The 13,757-nt window shown below is 42.8% G+C and overlaps 1 protein-coding gene across 3 annotated transcripts in view; it reads right to left on the reverse strand.

The window, feature by feature from the left end:
* SPATA18 (spermatogenesis associated 18) overlaps positions 1-13,757 on the reverse strand; it is a 36,074-nt gene that overhangs the window by 18,151 nt on the left and 4,166 nt on the right. For all 3 annotated transcript variants that reach the window (XM_007180796.2, XM_057546969.1, XM_057546970.1), the window contains exons 2-4: positions 3,850-3,955; positions 3,602-3,717; positions 2,069-2,181 (exon numbers count right to left, since the gene is read on the reverse strand). In XM_007180796.2, the coding sequence (XP_007180858.1) occupies positions 2,069-2,181; positions 3,602-3,717; positions 3,850-3,955 (335 nt within the window). The remainder of the gene's footprint in view (positions 1-2,068; positions 2,182-3,601; positions 3,718-3,849; positions 3,956-13,757) is intronic.

The following is a 13,757-nucleotide window of genomic DNA, read 5'->3' on the forward strand; positions in this document are numbered from 1 at the left end:
ACCTCCTGGGGTGGGCCCCTCATTCCACATTAGGTAGCACCCTGGATTTAGAGACAGGTAGGCAGAGCAGTGGAGGAGAGAGCTGGCTACCGTAGAATGTGGGGAACAGCCTCCGTCATTTCTGATGCCTTAAAAAGTGGAACATGAACCACACGTGGGTTAAAAAACAAACCAAAACAAAAATAGGGAAAAGCACCTTCTTGTGTGCAACTTTCAAATGGGGGAGGGCAGTGTGTATACAGATAGGGAGAGTATACATACAAATGATAAAGCAGGGACTTCCCCTGATGGCGCAGTGGTTAAGAATCCGCCTGCCAGTGCAGGGGAAACAGGTTCGAGCCCTGGTCCGGGAAGATCCTACATGCCGCGGAGCAACTAAGCCCGTGCACCACAACTACTGAGCCCGTGCGCCACAACTACTGAAGCCCGCATGCCTAGAGTCCGTGCTCCTCAACAAGAGAAGCCACCGCAATGAAAAGCACGCACACCGCAACGAAGAGTAGCCCCCGCTTGCTGCAACTAGAGAAAGCCTGCATGCAGCAACGAAGACCCAACGCAGCCAAAAATAAGTAAATTAAATAAATTAATTAATTTAAAAATGATAAAGCAAACAGGGCAAGGGGCATATGAAAGGGTATATGGGTGTTCTTAGTACTATTCTTGCAAATTTTCTGTATTTGAAATTATTTCCAAATAAAAAGTTTTTTTTAAAAAAGCGTGCAGTCATAGTTTTTGGTCCACGATGCCCCTGATGGGTAACTACACAGCCGTAGTGACAAGAGAGGCAGGTAGGAATTCCTGGCTCCTACGGATTCTGACTGAAGACAAGAATCAGCAGTCACAAAGCTTTGCCTCACAACCAGAGGCAAATGGAGGCAGCAGCAGGGGCCAGCGAATGCCTGAGGAAACTTAACCAGATGAGCCACAACTCAGTGCCCATCAGCACAAGACTCCAGTGCCCAGGTAGAACCAAGGCAGCAAGAACCCAGAGGGCAGTACAAGACCAAAAGCCCCTCTCCTCCATCACCAGGAGAGCACGGAAAGGAAAAATGTGTGAGAAAGGAAAAATGTCTGGAGTAAAATATGCCAAAATGTTAACAGGCGTGAACTAACAGGTGATTTTCATCTTTATACTTTTATTTGTTATATGCATTTTGACAAAGGAAATGTGTATTACTTTTATAATCAGACAAAATTAAATCAATCGATAGAGATGTTTTCCTTAGAAGGAAATCTAATCAGAGAACAAGGCAGAATGCCATACCCTATTCCATCACAAGCCTTAACTAGTGACAAAAGAACCCCTTGCCGTCCTCTACATGTCAGCCATGGAGCAATGCTGCGGTAGGAGAAACACCTTACTGATGGATTTTTATTAGATATGTTAAAAGCAGTTGCATCACATTTGTCTATCTCCCTCAAGTACAACCCAAAGTTTGCAATTTTCTTTGCAGTGATTCTTTGAATTTGCTACCCTGGCTTTGCACACAGCATACATCTGAGATCTGTTACTGCCAGACATTGCTTAACTTTTTAAAAATACATTTTTATATCTAAAAGTTATTCCAAAATCTTGAATGGTTCTCAGTTAGGCGTGAATAACCCCTAACTGACAGATAGATGCAGGCTGCTTCATCTTACTTTTTCTCTCTTTCTCTTAATTTTTCTCTTTACCTCATCTTTCACTCTCTTTAACCCTTCCTCTTCTGCCTCTTTTCTTATTTTCCTCCCCAAAGTTAGATTTTCGTGCAACAATCTTTCTATTTTATACATATGGACTGATAGTGGGCCTATGGAAAAGGAGGAGCCCCAGGAATGAAGCCAAGGGGACCAGGGTCTTAGGGATCATAATGTAATATAGGAATCCTGTCCCCAAATTCAAAGACACTGCTTCCCAACTCATACACACACACACACACACACACACACACACACACACACACACATCATATGACTTATTTGCAAATGTCTACATTTTACATGAGCCAGTATTCTCCTTTCAAACTTAAAAAATTAAGTTAAGAACAAGCAATTCTTTTTGGAAGCAAATAACTTGCATTCCTCTTACTCGTCTTGAACCTGGTTGAGTTGATGACGAGTTGCATTCAAATCAGCATCTAATTGTTGTATGTCCCGATCCCGAGCACCAGACTCTTTATGTCCGTCCTTATCAAACGTATCCTGGAATGGTACACAAATCAAAACAGAGTCTGAATACATGAAACCGCATGGGCAGATTGCAAAAACATTACCCTGGACAAAAGAAGACAAGTACAAAAGGGCATGTAATGTATAGTTCCATCTTCATGAATTTCCCATGCAGGCAAAATTAATGGAGAGTGATAAAAATCAGAAGAGTGGTTGCCCTGAGGGTGGAAGGAGGGGACTGGGAAGTGGCACAAGGGAATGCTCTGAAGTGATGGAAATGCTTTATATCTCCATAGTGGTGTGACTTACAAGAATATATCCACTTGTCAAAATTCACCAACCTATGGTTTTCATTACAGGTAAATGATACCTCAGATTTTTAAAAAAGACAGTGAAATATCATCCTACATCTTTATACCCAAAATATCATCCACAGGGGGTAAAAATCTAAGAGGCATATGAAAATCCCCACATAAAAAAAATGTGTTTAATAACAACTGATGTCTCCAGAGCCCTTACTACATGTAAGTTGTCTCGCAGGTTTATCACGTTTAACTCTCACGGTGACCCTGTTAGGTCAGCAAAAGCATTGTTTCCATATAACAGATGAGGAAACTGAGACCTAACAGGTTGGACAACCTACCCAGGACCATAGAAGATAGACTAGGATTCTGTCCAGTGATCTCTAAGCAGGAATCCTTTGGCCACTACCTCATAAGGCCCTCTTGCTTAGAACGGCCTGCTCTAAATGGTTCAGTTTTTGAAAGGAATTTATGTAAATCCATATAAACATTTAAAATCAAGGTTACAAATGTTTTGCCTAACCAGACATAGTGATACCAGCGCCTTGAGCAAAGTATGCGTTCTCTTTCCAGTCTGGTCCTCAACTGTTAAAACACTGCCACTGTCTCATGGAAACCACCAATATCAACCATAAATAATGACACTCATGATCAGTCTACCAGAATTGAGTTTTCTTCTTATCTTGGAAGTTTCCAATTAGTTTTATTTAACTCTTTCAGAATACTGAGCTTTCCCCCATCTAATGATCTCTTTCTCTTCTGACCCCGCCCAGTGGTACCCTGTCTGAGTGGCTAACTTGTTGTTTAAAAGTTACTATTTAGTGCCTAGTGTGGGCCCAGCAATGTCCCAGATGCAGATCATCACCAGGACCTTTTCACAGCTGAGGAAGCAGGGGCTTATCGAGTTGCCTGAAGCCGTACCACCAGTAAGTAGGCAAGGCTGAGATTTTAATGCCAATCTGTCTTAGGAGAAAGCTCAATCCATTATGCCACGTATTACTGTATATAGAAACTCACCTTTTCGACCCGCGTCTCAATTCACTAACTAGAGTTGAGCCCCTCACTAGGTAAAAACCATATCTTACGTATGTTTGAGTCCCCAGAGCCTGATGAGGTGCTGAACACCTAGGAGGATCCTTTAGCATCCCTACCTGTAGAGAGGACACCTTGCTGTCGACAGGTTTTCCTAGGGAAGCGGCAGTAAAGGAGGCCTCCAGCCAAGGCAAAAGGCGCGATTTGATTGTTTCCACACCATCATAATGTCCTCCTAGAAGAATCCACAAATCAGGTCAGTGAGAGAAATCCAGCCACACCAACCCAGTCAGAGAGCACAGAGAAGGGACAAAGAAAAGAAAGCAAAGACAGGAGACCCGGAGGGGGATGCATGGGCCATTCTCACCTTCTTGGGCTGCTGTAGTGAAGATCCCAAAGAGTTGTCTCTGCACTTCGGCGACTTGTTCAATGAGTTCGAGGCAATGATTTAGATTTTGATCACATGAGTTCGTCTGCAACGCCAGAACAGTAGACATCAGTGCAATTTCCTTATTCTGGGACGCACTGCAGGTGGACAAGCACTTCACTTTACACAAGGGCCAGTGGCTCTGGTATGCTCCCAGGGCAGAGACTGCTGTGTGCTCACAAAACACACTTCCCTCTCCTCCAGGGCACCCACTAGACTGCTTTCCCCAGCTTCCCTAGCGGTCGGTGCAGCCGTGCAAACCAGTTCCTGTTAGGGATGGGAAGTAATGAGATTGTCCTGAATGATTGTCTTCTTCCTGTCTCCCCCCATCTACTAGCCAAATGCAGAGGACCCAGCAGAGGACCCCAGGGGCATAAGGGATGGTGGAGCTACAGGATTTAGAAGGTTGCTAACTGAACACTTGAATTGAACTGTCACATCACTGAGAAAGTTTTTTGGTGGCCATTAAGCCACTGAAACTTGAGGATTGTTTTTATAGCAATAACCCTGACTCCCTACTCAATGGAACCCTGCAAAAACTTCTTTTAAAAGTAAATAGTCCTTTTGTAACACAATATAAATCACTGTCTCCTAATTTACCAACTTTACTGGTTCTTACCCTCTACCTAAGTTCAATACGTGCATAAAGGGCACTACTTGCTGACAATAAGAAGGTATTGCTGGTTTGAGGATACAATAGAGAATAAGACCAAAAAGATGGCCCAGGCCATATGGCGAGCCAGACAAGGGGGGGAGAAAGGAGAGTAGACAGTTACCCTGCAGTGGAATAAAGTCTTACTATAGGGATGAGCGCAAGGTCTATTCAAGAGCCCATTGTCTTAGAAAGTCAGGGAAGGCTTCTAAGACAAAGTGAAATCTAGGTGAGAAGAAGTTAGGCAGACTTGGGGAAAGTCTGTCCCCAGAATGAAGAAGCCAAGAGGTAGGCCTCTCAGCTCTTTTTCTGCTTTTCTCATCTCCTTGGTGACCTTTCACCAATTCCTCGTTAGCCAAACCTCTAACTGATTCTAACTCCAAAGGAATGAACACAACTACAAGCAACAAATTGTGTGGGTGTAAAAATGCATAGATTTATGTGTGACCTCAAGCCATAATAAGGCACTAGCAGGGGGTACCTTCTGGGCACTATGAATCCCGAGACAAGAAGTGGGAGCTAGAAACTGGAATGAAGAGGAAAGTTTCAGGTGATCTCTAGGTAAAAGTTTATAAATAAAATGCAGATCTGTGTCAACAAGGGAAATGGTTCAGACAGGCAGTAAGCTCTTGTGGACAGAGGATATGCCTGGCCTGTTCACTGTTGCATTCCCAGCCCTGCATCCTGTTGTCTCTATATATTCAAACTCAATGTGTATTGGGCTGATGAATGAAAATGAGACGATTCACTCACTTTGGCTTTATTACATCCCCCCTAAGTGCCAGGCACTGTTAATGCTTTACATACATAAACTCAGTTAACCGCACTATAGTACTCTAGGAGATTAAGAGGGCCTTTGTCATCATCCCCATTTTCAGATGAGAAAACTGAGACCCAGAGAGGTTAAATAACATGGTCAAGGTTACTTTAGTAAAATGCCAGAACTGAGACCTGGTTTCAGAGCCCATGCTCTTAACTACTAAACTATAGTGACTTCTGGATCATGATTCGTGCCAGGAAGAGGAGGAAAAGGACTCGATGATGTGACAAAGTGTGAATGAGGAGGGCACTCAGGGAGGCCTCTCTGAGGACGAGACACTGGAGCTAAGTTCCAGATGCAGAGCAGCAGAGAAAGAGCAGGCCGGGCTGTGGGAACAGCAAGGGCAAAGGCCCAATGGCAGGAAGGAGTCTGGCAAACTTGAATCAGAAGTAGGTACATGTGGCAGAGGACAGGTGGTCAGAGACGTTGGCAGGACAGTTCCTGGAGGGCCCAGGAGGCCTGGTAAGCAGTCCAGATGGAATGGACTCGTTGTAACTGAGAGGAAGCTGCTGGTTTACCTTCCATGCCTGGTTAACGGCACCTGGGGACTAGCTCTGTTGTAGCATTGATTTCTGTTGTGGCCATTTCTTCTTCTGTCTCATCTTTCTACCCCCTTCTCCTACCAAGACTAAGTTTTTTTGTTTGGGTTTGGTTTGGGTTGGGGTTCTTTTGTTTGTTTTTTTTTTTTTTGGTCGCGCCACACGGTTTGGGGGATCTTAGTTCCCCGACCAGGGATCGAACCTGGGCCCCCTGTAGTGGAAGTACGGAATCCTTACCACTGGACCTCCAGGGAATTCCCTGGTTTGGTTTTGACTATGAGTTTTTTTAAAGACTTTGTCTTTCTCATGTTTGTATCCATCATCACTAGCATCCATAGCAAATCGAAGGGCCCAAAATATTTGATGAATGAGTGAGCAAGTGAGTGACTTAGCATAATATTGACATGATCAGAACATATGGAACCCACAGCCTGAACAGCTCTCTCCATTCCTTCCTCGTTGAATCAGCAGCTCCTTGTCCTTGCTGTTTTATTCCTGCATTTACCACAGTGAACTTCACTTCCCCACTTACAGCCATTTGCCCTCTGGCTAGATCATGCCATGTGCTAAGTGGACAGAGAAGGGGCTTGGGAGTCAAGCAGACCTGAGTATCTCAGCTCTGCTACCTGCCACAGTCCTTTGTGATCCTGCACAGGTTATTTAACCTCTCCGATCCCATTTCCTATCCAGGAAAATGGGATAAAGCCTTGCAGAGTGTTAAGAGAATTAAATCAAAATAATGCACGTTCCACACCTTAAAGGCAAAAGATGTTCAACAGTTGGTACCTGCGAGGCACTACACAGAACTGAATGGAGCAATGAACTGAGTAATAGGGCAGACCATGGTTCAGATCTAGTTCTCCACTTATTAGCTTTTTCTCTTAGAAAGAATATTTTAAATATGAGCTTCCATTTACTTGTATTTAGAAGGTGGTTGATCTCACCAGCTAACTTAGGTGCAGAGTAGAGGAGGTATGTAATAATTAGCATTATTGTAATACTATTACTATATGTTCCCGTGCTATGCCCAATGCCTGATACAAAGTAGGGGCTCAATGTTTGTCAAATGAGTTTGTACACACGACTGAAATAACAGAAGAGAATATACCACATCAGAGAGTTCCTGATCCCAAGACACGTCATAACATGCTGCTGTTTCTAACACAAAGCATTGCACAAGACACTCAACTTGCAATAGAGTCACAGTACTCTACCAAACAATTACTCCCACAAGATAAATAGAGCAAGGATATGAACTAATTATATTGTCTCCTAATTCCAAAGCTCATTCATTCATAAATCATTGAGTTCCTTTAATTTGTAAGCCTTGGGCTGGCAGCTCAGGAAACAAAACTACATGAAAAAATAAAAAGTTGCCTGCTGTCAATGAGCTCACCAGCTGGGGAAGCAGGATGGAGAATGGGAAACACACAGAGGATAAATAATTCCCTTAGTGTTTATTAAATGCTCTAGGAAGACAATGAGCTGTAGAGGGAGCAAAATACACTCTGGTGAGGGGTGAGGGTAAGAGGTTAGGACACTTCAAAACGAAAAACATCAGGTACCAAGGCAAGAAGCAGTAAGGCATACTATACAGGAGAAGGGAATGCAGGGTCCAGTGACCAGGTAATGAAGGACTTTATTTGCCACGTGAAGGGCTTTGGGCTTTATCCCATCACTGAAAAGTTTAATGGGGCAAGTGGAAGATTTGCTTTGATTTTACAAGAATTACTCTGGCAGGAACAGACCAGATAATTTGGATTAGAGAGCGAGTCCTGTGAGACGGTAGTAGCTGTCTGGCTGAGAGATGCTGAGAGCTGTGGCAATGACAAGGGTCCCCTAAGAGTCCTTCCCAGCCCCCAAATTACATCTGTATCAGGCAAGGTCCCACTGAGTCTAGCATTACCTGAGGAGGAAGTGAGGATGTTTGGAAACAGGTAAGAGGTATGAGAGGGAAGATACTGTTTTCAGACAGTTTAAAGGGTTTGAAGGAGCTTCAGATAGAGATGTCCAGTGAGAGTACGTAACCATTACTGAGCACCTACTCTTTGCCAGCCAGGCACTGCGCTAAGAGCTTTAAATACATGTTTAAACGTTTCATTTAATCCTCAAAACAACCCTGCAAATTGGACACCATCCATCATCTCGAATTCACTAATGAGGAATACAAAGCTCTTAAGTAATTTGGAAGACATGGTGGTTCATCTGGAACCTAAACCCATCCTTGCAGCTTCTGGAACTGGAACCGATCTCTCTAACATGAGGCTTTACCAAAAGCCGTTGGAAAGTCATCTGGATCTTAGAAAAGAGGTGAGGGTTAGAGGTGCGGCTGTGGAAGCCTCCAGCAGAGGAAGAATGGAAGCCACGTGCACAGAGGGGAGAGTGGGGAGGGGGCTGAGGGTGGGGCAGAGGGCAATTTGACTGTTTCGGAAGTGGGCTGAGGAAGAGGGGCCAGTGAATGAAAAACAAAGCAAGAGCGGTAAGAAATAAGAGGACAGCCGGAAAGAAGGATGAAGAACGAGGAAGCCAAAGAAGATGGTTTATTCTCTGCTTCACTCATGCATTTATGTTCTCAGCAAATCTTTATGGAGGAGGCTACGGTGTGCTGGGTGCTAGGGACCCAAGATAGTCTCGTGCACCCAAGGAATTTATAGTCTCAGATAAACATGTAAATGAATGCAAAATCGAATACTGCCTGCTATAATAAAGGTAGGTCCAGAATTCAGAGGTGAGGCTCAAAGGAGGACGTGGTAAGAAGCCTTCACCAGAGGAGCCTTGTGGGTTCCCACTCTTAAAAATTCTAATTGCTCTAGTGTGGGATCTGGGCATTAGAAAGCTTAAAAATCTTTCTAGATGATTTGTAGGTGTAACCAAGACCACAACATTAATGAGGAGTGATATTGATTTAGTGAGTCTCACCCAGCTCCCCCTAAAAAAATTAATGAAAAAGAAAACAGAGTATATCACAATTACTAGAGATAAGAATTATTTATGAACCTTTACTTCAGTTATATAAGGGTGTATGTGTGCTCTGTCGTGATGTAAAATGCATTCATTTCTATGGGTAAGTTTTTAAAACAATGTCCCAGGGCATAGGGCTTTGCCTGCGTTGAGAATCACTGGTATGGGGAATGAGGAGCCCCCCAAAACGATCCCCTGTACAGCTGTATAAAAATTGGATTGGAGAGGGGCATGGAGCAAGGCAGGAAATCAATAGGAATATGCCATGTTGCAGGTGTGGAACTTAAACAAGTAAGCTTCAAACTTATTCTAGTTGCTTCGTGAAAATAGGAAAGCTAGAGGTAAGAGAAAGGAGTAGAACATTCCGGAATATAACCACCAGCATTATTAACATTTTTTTTTAAAGTGTTCTTTTGAAGCTACAAACCCCTGTGCAACAGAGATGGGCTACTAGCCTCCTTTTGTAACCGTGACGGCTATAAAAATACTGTGAGTTGTTAGGGACAGAATTCTCTGCACAGCAATCAGCTGCTATGCCAGTGCATCTTCTCCCTGCAGCTGTAGGCATTATTGCTATAAAGTTCACTTGAGATCTGCCTTAAACATATCCTAGAAGTTGGTTTTCCCACATATATAAGAAATGATTGGAGCCTGAATAAGAACAATAGCAGTTAAAGGGGAAAGGTAGGAGATATTTGAAACCTTTAAAAGGTAGAATCCTCAGGGCTTGATGAACCCATTGGCGAGGGGTGATGGGGAGGGAGGGCGCCCGGGCTTCTGAGTTGGGCCACAGGGGAGATTGTGATGCCGTTGCCTAACCAGAGGCCACAAGTGGAGAACCCGCAAGACTGGAGGGAGGGTAACTAGTCCCGTTTGGTTCATGTTGGGTCAGAGGATGTGGACATCCATGTAGAGATGTCTGGAAGGCAGGTGGCCGGCCACTCAGGTCAGGAGCTCTGGAGAAAAGCCCAAGCTAGAGATATATCTGGGAGTCGCCAGCACCTGGGAATGAGCAAAAGCCATAAAATTGGATAATACGTGTCAATTGCTGCAGAGAAATCAAGGAGATAAGGACTGTGGAAAAAAAAAAAAGAGGTTGGACATGACTGACCATCAGGTGGCTTTTAGTGACCATCGTGAGAGCAGTTATGGCAGAATGATGCAGGAGCAGTGGTGCTTGGTGTTGTTCCAGATTATTCCAGGTTGAGGAACAAATGGGAGTTAAAGAGCAGAGGCAATGAAGACAGATTATTCTTTTAAGAAGTTTCGTAGTGTGGGGAAGGAGAGCAAGAGGACAGGGGCTTTGTTCCCATCCCTTCAGTGTCACCACTCTCTTGCCCAAACCAAAGGTCCTAACCCACTGAACCTAAGTGTTGCCTAATTGCCAAGGTCCTTCATAAAGTGCCTCCCCACCACTTACACAGCCTTATTCCTCCAGCAACCCTCTCCAATCCAGCCACCATCCTGCTTTGCCATTGTACATGTGACGTGTGCACCAGATTGACCACCATTCCTTTGATCCCTTTCACTTCCTTTACTTCTGAGCAATCTTGACCTTATTTACATTTCTTCTCATGAGAGCCTGATCATCCCAGCCTCTATCAATGGTTCTCTCACACCCACTATTCTATTCCTAACTCGAATCACCTCCACAACATGAAAATGAAAAAGAGAGAAGATGTTTCACCCCAAAATAATAAAATTTATCACTAAATATGTTTAATCAACTTGCCAACTTCAGTTTGAAAAGCTATTCAAATCTATCAATTTTAGTACAAAACACAGTTATTTCCACTTTGAGAAATTTTAATCTCATATACACAAAATATGCTTCATCTATATTAGATAAGAATTAAATTGTGCCAAAGGGTTCATCACAATATTCCTTTAAACTATGAATGCTACCACAACATTAAATGATTTGCCTGACATTTTAATTTTTTTAATACTTTTCTTTTTAAAAAAAAAAAAAAAACCTCATTTTACATACAACAAGGATACCATCTCCAAACCTGCCAATTAGGGAATATGTAGATGAGCAAGGGAAAGAGATGATCAGTAGGAAGTAGGTGGAGTCTAGTCTGAGGGGCGGCATTTCGCAGGTCCTTGCGACTGGCCCTGGAAAGACACACATGGAAAGCAAAGCCCTAATTTTTACCTTCTTTCCCTGTTCCCCACCCCCGTTGTTCAGGGTATTTATTCTTGGGGGAGTGGGCAGGGGAAGGATGGCAGGAAACAGACATCCTTCAAGTGGAGTGTCCTTATACCGTCCCTCCTTCTGTAGGAGATAAGAGAATGGACTTGACAAGCAAAAGACCTAGATTCAAATCCAAGTTCCATCCTTTCTAGCGGAGTGACCTTGGGCAAGCAAGCTGCCCTCCTGGGGTTTGGTTTTCTCATCTGTAAAATGTAGAAAATAAAGCCTGATATTTCATAGGTTCTTACAAAGTTTAAAGGCAATAATGCATGAAGAGTGCTTTGAAGGCTTTCAAGGGCTCTTTAAATGCTGGTTATAGGGGATGAAGAGGTACAAACTACTATGTATAAAATAAATAAGCTACAAGGATATATTGTACAGCACAGGGAATATAGCCAATATTTTATAATTATAATGGAGTATAACCTTTAAAAATTGTGAATCACTATGTTGTACACCTGAAACTTATATAATATTGTACATCAATTATACCTCCAAAAAATTTTTTTAATTTTTTTAATAAAGTACGCTACAAAGTAAAAACAAAAATTCTGGTTATAACAGGCTATAAACTCTCCTCTAGGGAAGTACAGTCCCATATGTGGGAAGTCTTTCAAGCAGCCCTATTCCAAAATCAACCATCTGTTCTACATCATGGCTGACCTTGCCATGCCTCCATGCACCACTGCCTCCACAACAAAGTTTTTAAACTGAAGTCCTGAATTTTAGATATAAGAAAAAGTAGGCTTATGTACACCCCAACGTTTTAGGAAAAGCTTCTGTTTAGACTTCTCCACGGGATTTTATTGTCTTGACCCATAGTTGATATTCCTACTGGACTTTTTTCATTACTTCTTCTCCTTAAACATTAAACAATGGTGATTTTTACATTAACCAGTTTGCCCAAGATGAAAATAAGAAAAGTCAAATGAAAAAGTTGATAGCCTCTCTGTTAAAAAGAAAATAATCTTCCTTAATCACTTGTCAATTTTTTTGTAGCCATGGACCCATCATTAGTAACTATGGCAGGAGGGGTAGCACCAATTAAATATTCCACGTGCTTTTCCACATTTCTCAGGCTCCCTTACAATTAGATGGGAGCCACATAACTAATTCTGCCCACAGGACAATGAGTGCAGGGGACGTGTATAATGTACGAGCGGTGCAAGTTCTCCACTCCGTCTCTTACCCTGCAGAACCTTCGAGGTCCCGTAAAGAGTGGTTGCTCCACCTGATGGAAGGCACCTGAATCTGAGCCAGTGACCAATGAGAGAGCTGCCATCAGGCTTTGCATGAATGGGAAATAAATCTCATTTTGTTGAGACACTAAGGTTTGACATTTATTCATTACTGGCTAGTAAAAAGATAAAGGTCCTGAAGAGAAGAAAAATGTTCTCTATAAATTTACTAATTAGAATGAATCCTCAGGAATGTAGAAGGGGAGGGGTAAAGGAGGACAGGGAATCTGGTTGAAGACACCATAGCAACGACAACAACCTTGTGTACCAAGAAGCAGGCATACTTTGGCATAAAGGCAGCCTCTATTTCAACCACAAAGATTATTCTAAAACAAGCAGAGGAGACACCTCTTTAAGAGCTCTTTTTTATGTGCTGATATTTAATATACTGTTTTCACTTGTTAGTACAGATTTCTATAGCACAAGAGGAGAGTAATGCAAGAGGAAGCATTATCAGCCCTCCCTACTATCCCCACTTATATATCAAATAATCAGAAGTGTCCAGAGTGTAGTGTCCTGGTGTCTATTATTTTACTTAAGAAATGTAATCGTGTCCTATCTTAGGGATGGGGTTATCAGTGGTATTAAGCTCTTACCATTTCTCCATAGAGTACATTTTAAAAAGTAATAAATCTCAGAGAATCTGACCAAAGTTAACTTCTTGGTCCACAGGACTCTGAGTCTAAACAAAAGTATCTCAGAGGGAGGCGAGTTTCAGCCCAGAGTTGATCTTCTCTGGGTGCTGCTAACATTATAAGGAAGTTAATTTCTCTTCTCATCTTGACATCTCTAGGGAGTAATTAGGTAATCAGAATCCATTTCTGCATAGGTGGTTATTTGACCCTTTGAAAGAATTAACCAATAAAACCATACAGATGTTGCTTGATAAATCGGAGGCATTTGGAGCCGCACACTCTTACATAAACCTTAAAGACCATCTTCAGTCTTTGACCTTGTTTACTAAATGTGCCAGAGTAGTTTACAAGGAGCTGATTTATATAATCTCTTGCCTAAAGTCTTGCAAGAGACCGTTCTCCCTAGGGTTTCCAATTTTCCCATCATAGAACAGCTAGAGCAACCTTTCCTGAACACAATACAAACATGACTCCTCCCTGCATAACGCTTTTAGTTTCTCCCCATTGCCCTTATGATAAAGTCCAAACTCCTTAACACACTACCCAAGGCCCTTCATCCTCTGGCCCCCAACACCCCGCCTCCTCGGCCTCACGTCGGCTCCCTGCCTGGAAGTATTCACGGTCCCCCTAGATATGCTAGCTTTTTCATGCTCCCTGCTTCTTGCACATGCTGTTTCTCCTATCCTTCAACCTCTTCTCCAATTGGAAGTTCATCATTAAGATGCAGCTGACATTTCTATTCCCAGCACCTAGCACAGACACACACATCGTAAACTCTGGGAAAAAAACATTTTTTGAATGAATAA

Source organism: Balaenoptera acutorostrata, chromosome 5, assembly GCF_949987535.1.
Source record: "Balaenoptera acutorostrata chromosome 5, mBalAcu1.1, whole genome shotgun sequence".
NCBI lineage: Eukaryota > Metazoa > Chordata > Mammalia > Artiodactyla > Balaenopteridae > Balaenoptera > Balaenoptera acutorostrata.